The 6701-nt window shown below is 39.7% G+C and overlaps 1 protein-coding gene across 1 annotated transcript in view; it reads left to right on the top strand.

Moving 5' to 3' along the window:
- The window catches only part of LUZP4 (leucine zipper protein 4), a 27870-nt gene that overhangs the window by 20387 nt on the left and 782 nt on the right, over positions 1–6701 (top strand). Inside the window, exons 3-5 of the mRNA XM_073885733.1 lie at positions 4748–4879; positions 6206–6321; positions 6575–6701. The exon at positions 6575–6701 is cut by the window's right edge and continues 782 nt beyond it. Coding sequence (XP_073741834.1) covers positions 4748–4879; positions 6206–6321; positions 6575–6701 — 375 coding nt within the window. The remainder of the gene's footprint in view (positions 1–4747; positions 4880–6205; positions 6322–6574) is intronic.

The following is a 6701-nucleotide window of genomic DNA, read 5'->3' as shown; positions in this document are numbered from 1 at the left end:
ATTTTTTAAATTCTTCTTTAATTTCCTGGTTGACCCATTCATTCTTTAGTAGGATGCTCTTTAGCCTCCATGTATTTGAGTTCTTTCCAATCTTCTTCCTGTGATTGAGTTCTAGTTTCAAAACACTGTGGTCTGAAAATATGTAGGGAATGATCCCAAACTTTTGGTACCAGTTGAGACCTGATTTGTGACCGAGGATGTGATCTATTCTGGAGAATGTTCCATGGGCACTAGAGAAGAACGTGTATTCTGTTGTTTTGGGATGGAATGTTCTGAATATATCTGTGAAGTCCATCTGGTCCAGTGTATTATTTAAAGCCTTTATTTCCTTGTTGATCTTTTGCTTAAATGATCTGTCCATTTCAGTGAGGGGAGTGTTAAAGTCCCCCACTATTATTGTATTGTTGTTGATGTGTTTCTTTGATTTTGTTATTAATTGGCTTATATAATTGGCTGCTCCCATGTTAGGGGCATAGATATTTACAGTTGTTAGATCTTCTTGTTGGATAGACCCCTTAAGTATGATATAGTGTCCCTCCTCATCTCTTATTATAGTTTTTAGTTTAAAATCTAATTTGTCTGCTATAAGGATTGCCACCCCAGCTTTCTTTTTATGTCCATTAGCATGGTAAATTGTTTTCCACCCCTCACTTTAAATCAGGAGGTGCTGTCTTTGGGTCTAAAATGAGTCTCTTGCAGGCAGCATATTGATGGGGCTTGTTTTTTTTAATCAAATCTGATACCCTGTGTCTTTTGATTGGGGCATTAGGCCATTTACATTCAGGGTAACTATTGAAAGATATGAATTTAGTGCCATTGTATGGCCTGTTGGTGACTGTTACTGCATATTGTCTCTGTTCCTTTCTGGACTATGTTACTTTTAGGCTCTCTCTTTGCTTCAAGGACCCCTTTCAATATTTCTTGTAGGGCTGGTTTGGTGTCCGCAAATTCTTTTAGTTTTTCTTTGTCCTGGAAGCTTTTGATCTCTCCTTCTATTTTCAATGACAGCTCACCTGGATATAATATTCTTGGCTGCATATTGTTCTCGTTTAGTGCCCTGACTATACCGTGCCAGTCCTTTCTGGCCTGCCAGGTCTCTGTGGATAGGTCTGCTGCCAGTCGAATGTTTCTACTATTGTAGGTTACATACCTCTTGTCCGAGCTGCTTTCAGGATTTTCTCGTTTTCTCTGAGACTTGTAAGTTTTACTATTAGATGTTGGGGTGTTGACCTATTTTTATTGATTTTGAGGGGGGTTCTCTGTGCCTCCAGGATTTTGATGCCTGTTTCCTTCCCCAAATTAGGGAAGTTCTCCACTATAATTTGCTCCAATATACGGTCTAACCCCCTCTCCTTCTTCTGGGATCCCAATTATTCTAATATTGTTTTGTCTTATGGTATCACTTATCTCTCGAATTCTGTCCTCATGATCCAGTAGTTTATCTTTTTCTCAGCTTCTTTATTCTCCATCATTTGATCTCCTGTATCACTAATTTTCTCTTTTGCCTCATTTATCCTAGCAGTTAGAGCCTCCATCTTTTATTGCACCTCATTAATAGCCTTTTTGATTTCGACTTCGTTAGATTTCAGTTCTTTTATTTCTCCAGTATCTTCCATGCTTTTTTCAAGCCCAGCTAGTATCTTTATAATCATTATTTTGAACTCTAGTTCTGACATCTTACTAATGTCCGTATTCATTAGGTCCCTGGCAATAGGTACTGCCTCTTGTTCTTTTTTTTTTGAGGTGAGTTTTTCCATCTTGTCATTTTGTCCAGAGGAGAATAGATGAATGAGAGAACAAAATACTAAAAAGGTAAAAATGATCCCAGAAAAATACACACTAAACAAATCAGAAGAGACCCGAAGCCGGGCAGAAAAGAATGAAAGAAAAAAAAGAATATGATCAGGCTGGTAATGGAACAGAGCCACACACTAGATTTTGGGTGTATTGCGGTCTGCTGGAAGAAACTGCTTCCCAAAATTTTAAGGAAAGAAAAACTTACGTATTTTTACAAAAATAAGAATAAATACAATGAAGGGATGGAATATGACTATAAAGATGAAAATTTAAAAGGATTTTAAAAAAGGAATTGATAGGATAAGAATTTGGTTGAAAAAAGAAAAGAAAAATTAAAAAAAAAGGGGGGGAGAATGTGATCAGGTGGGAGACTAGGATAAAGCCATACACTAGATTTAGGGTATGTTTTGGTCTGTTAGAAGAAATTCTCCCAAAAGTTTAAAGAATGAAAACTTATATATATATATATACACAAAATAAGGTTAAGTACAATGAAGGGATAGAATATGATTGTAAAAATGATAATTAAAAAATATTTTTAAAAAGGAATTGATAAGATGTTGGTTGAAAAAGGAAAGACGAAAAATTCAGAAAAAAAGAAATAGTAAAAGAAAAAGAAAATTTTAAAATTAAATTTGAAAGACTAAGGAATGATGGGAAAAAAGCCATGAATTTTATGTGCTGTATTCCCCTAGCGCTGGAATTTTGCAGTTCTCATTGATCCGTAAACTTGGTCTTGGCTGGTTGTTCTTGCTGATCTTCTGGGGGAGGGGCCTGTCGTGGTGATTTTCAAATGTGTTTGCCTGAGGTGGAATTGCTCCACCCTCCTCCTCCCAGAGGAGCCTAGATCTTGGGGTCCCACTTCTCAGTGAGCCCTCAGAGCAAAGCAGTCAATCACTCCTGTCTCCCCGGTCTCTGGCCGCACTCCGTGCTCACCCAGCCTGTGAATGAGCGTTTCTGTCTCTGGCACACAACCCTGTTTAGAGTCTCCAAACCCAGCAGATTCCTGCAGTGTGCTTCCGTGCCATTTCTCCCCGGGAAGGAAGGGGAGTATCCCCAGATCTGCTGCTTGTTGGGTCCCTGCTGGAAGAGCAGTGGCCCGACTGTGCCGTGGATCACGGTTTATGGAACCCGGAGCTGAGAGCCCACTCCTCAGGTCTGTCTCTGCAGCTGGTTTCCCCGCTCCGATACCTGGGAGCTCTGCCACAGTGAGGTACCCCAGTCTTTCTGTGACCCTGAGGGTCCTGAGACCACATGTCCCAGCGAGGGTTCCACCCCCTGCTTAGCCACTGGAGCGATGTCCCTCAGTAGAGCAGACTTCTAAAAGTTCCAATTTTGTGCTCCGTTAGCCGGCTGAGGAGCCTCCCTCCCGCTGCGGGCTATCTTCCTGAATATCGCCTCAGATTCACTTCTCCTCATGTCCTACCTTCCAGCCGGTGGTCGTATTTCTGTTCATAGGACTGCTGCTATTCTTTTCTTTGATCTCCTGTTGAGTTTGCAGGTGTTCAGAGTGGTTTGATCCCTATCTAGCCGAATTCCTGGGACCAGATGAAATTTAGGTCTCCTACTCCTCTGCCATCTTGCTCCTCCCTTCTGCAAGATGTTCTGATTAGTGAACTCTCTTATATTGTAATGAGGAAGAATCCTGTACTGAGATTTATACAGATTTTAAAAGTCAAATACAGGGGAAAGAATAGAGGGAGAAAATGAGAAGGTGAGAGCATGCAGAAGGAATACGAGGAACAGAACATTAAAGGCTATGTCTTTGCAAGATGTTATAACCATTGGCTGCCAACAGACAGACAGAACAAAGGCTTAAAATAGGCTTGTCAAGAAATGGTACTCAATTGATTGTTGAGTTTAGCCCTACTTTTTAAGATGCCAGCCATTTAAAAGAAAATCAGACTCAGATTTTTGGAGACCCGAGGCAGGACTAGTACTAAGCAAAATAATGAAGGCATTAGTAAATCTTTGGTGTACAACTGCCTCCTCTTTTGTACCTTTCCCAACTCCACCTCTCTCTTCTAGTATCTCTAGTTCCTTCCAAATACCTAGCTTGTGCTTATTTCTAAAGGTCCCTTGACCTAAGTAACCTTTCATCCATTGATAGAACATCCCACCATTAAATCTTCCCATCCCAGATGTTAGGAGAGATATTTTAAAGCAGGTTGTACGTGTCTCTCATCCTTCAGATCGTGCCATATAAGTGCTTTCTGCATGAGTGTATTAAAACATGCCTGACTACAAACTAAAGTCTGATTGCTTCCTGCTACTGCACTAATCTTAATTCCTTGCCTTTTTGGTATCTCCTCTGAATGTCCATCATTACTGCTTCCTCTCTTGCAATTCACGAAAATAAATTCAACTAATTGTCTAGCACTTACATTTCATCAGGAATGACACTATTGCTTTGTGTTTCTCTGAAACTACAACATTTAGTTCCCTTTTGGCTACTTTACTCTGAAAGTATTTTATTTTATTTATTTAATTTGCTTATTTTTTGTGAGTGAGAGGGAGAGAGAGCATGTGTGCACGAGCATGAGCGGGGGCGGGGAGCAGAGGCAGAGGGAGAAGCAGGCTCCCCGCGGAGCAGGCAGCCTGATGCGGGGCTCGATCCCAGGACCCCGGGATCATGACCTGAGTCGAAGGCAGACGCTTAACTGACTGAGCCACCCAGGCGCCCTGAAAGTATTTTATTTTTGCATAAATGGAGTTAGTATAAATCTGTTGAACAGGAATTTTTCTCTTTATTGCTCCAGGAAACTAACCCTAAAATGTCTGCATTGTTTGATCTTTGTTATCATTATTATTATACTGTTATCATTTTTCAGGGCTACCAGTTTTTACAATGTTCTGAAATATGATGAGGTAGAATATAGATTATTCACTTGCGACACGTTGTAATTCGGCTTTTTCTATTGTCTTCATTTTTCATGTGTTTCTAATACAGATGACATTATAATCCTTAAAAAGTTAGAAAGTAAAAACACTGAACCAAAAAGCCATGGAACACAGATCCATAAAGAAAACAACCCAATTTCAAGACAGCAAGCAAATGCTCATAGGCATCGCTGGCAAAGAGGTAAAGTATACTAAAAATCAAATGTTGCAAAGAATATGAAATACTTGTGAATAACTAGGTAAGAAAATTCTCAAACTTGGAATGTATTCTAAAGTTGCATTATGTTCCTAGTTTTATTTTTCTTGGAAATGTAGGCATATAGGTTTGGTAAGAATTTATGCCATGACAAATGAAAACAATTTTTAAAATTTATATGTGTTTCTGCCATAAGGGAAAGCAGGATGAGAATGATAAATGTTTTATACCTGTTCACAAGCCTGCCTGGTTGGTCCAATTCCACCTTTAGGAGGCAATACAGGAGGGGTAAGAGCATGGTTAATAATCTGAGCACCATGGCATCCACATTCTGAAAAAACAAATGCTGTACGGCAGAGTACAGAACATGAAGAAAGCCTTTTTTGTATTTCTAATCCTATCGGTCAGTGCAGTCTGCATATTTTAATAAGAATGTGCTGCAGACTGCCATTGTAGAGAAGCCTTCCCAACAATTAAGGCTCTCCATGGTTTAGTCAGCAGGCTGCAATCATCTTGACAGTGCGCATACCACTCCAAGTCCCTGCCAGTTGCCCACCCAGCTTCATTATAGTCCTTGTTTGAATCCTTCAATGGCTTGGCGCGTTCTGAGACATGGAGGGTTGGTGGTTGTTACGGGAACAAAGCTGCTAAGAATGGTGAGGTGGCTTATTCTCATGTTTCTTTTTTAAAAATTTATTTTAGAGAGAGAGCACGCACTCAGGGAGGAGCAGAGGGAGAAGGACAGGCAGAGTGTGTGCTGAGCGCAGAGCCCAGTACGGGGCTCCAGCCCACAACCGTGAGACCATGACCTGAGCCAAAACCAAGAGTCGGATGCTTAACCGACTGAGCCACCCAGGCGCTCCATCCCATTCTCATGTTTCTAACTAAACTTAAGATTGATCTTTGTGAGCCTTTTGGAGATCCATCTTCTTTGTTTCTTAAACTGTCTTTACACCCAAAGCAAAGCAGACAACTGAGGCAAATAGTCACATGATTAATACAAAGCAGACAGTTTTTCTCCATCTCCTTTTTCTAGTAGATAGATGATATGCCCCAACTTTGTTGGCATATGAAAACAAATTTGAAGTATTGTATACAAAGAAGACTACTATATTAAGGTATGCAAATAGAAACAGTATGGCAAAGACTTTCCTAGAATTCGATGAGACTCAGATGATATCAGACTAATGAAATGTCAAGTTTTGCAAAACCCAGTGCATAGCGTTAAAACAGTGAGGTCACAGATAATATTTCTGAGAGGTATGTTGAATTTACTCACTGAAAATACAGAAAATAATTATTTTTTCAAAGGATTCTCAAGATTCAGAGAGAACACTGAGAAAGGAAATGATACAAAACCATACAAAGAACCCTCTGGATTCAAGCCTGGACAAAGCTCTTTAAACAAGCAGCCTGTAAATAAGCAGGTAAATAAACACTGAGAATTAACCAACATAAAAGGCCCTAAATTTAATATAATTCTTAATATTAAGGATTATTTTAAATTCCATTGAGAGCAGAGATTGTTTCTTATTCCCTCCTGGTGCTTTGAACAGTTAGTTCTGAAAACTGTTTAGTCTATAAAAATAGGGGCAATGAAATTTTTTAAAAAATTGCCCATAGAAATGGCTTTGACAAAATATCATTATATTTGTTTTGCAAAATTGTGGTTCTTTGCAGGAGAAGTGCAATGAAAATTCTAAGTCCCAAGCAGAGAGGAGTGGAAGCCAGTCAGAGGGGAACCAGCATCAACTGGAAGAATCTCAAGGCCAATCATCAAAAAATCGACACCATTCAGAGAGATCTC

This window comes from Callorhinus ursinus, unplaced genomic scaffold, assembly GCF_003265705.2.
Source record: "Callorhinus ursinus isolate GAN/ISIS: 27379988/994484 unplaced genomic scaffold, GSC_fseal_2.0 scaffold65, whole genome shotgun sequence".
In the NCBI taxonomy this organism is placed as follows: domain Eukaryota; kingdom Metazoa; phylum Chordata; class Mammalia; order Carnivora; family Otariidae; genus Callorhinus; species Callorhinus ursinus.
Note: the sequence above shows the minus strand (reverse complement) of the source record. Positions and strands in the feature narration are given on the sequence as shown.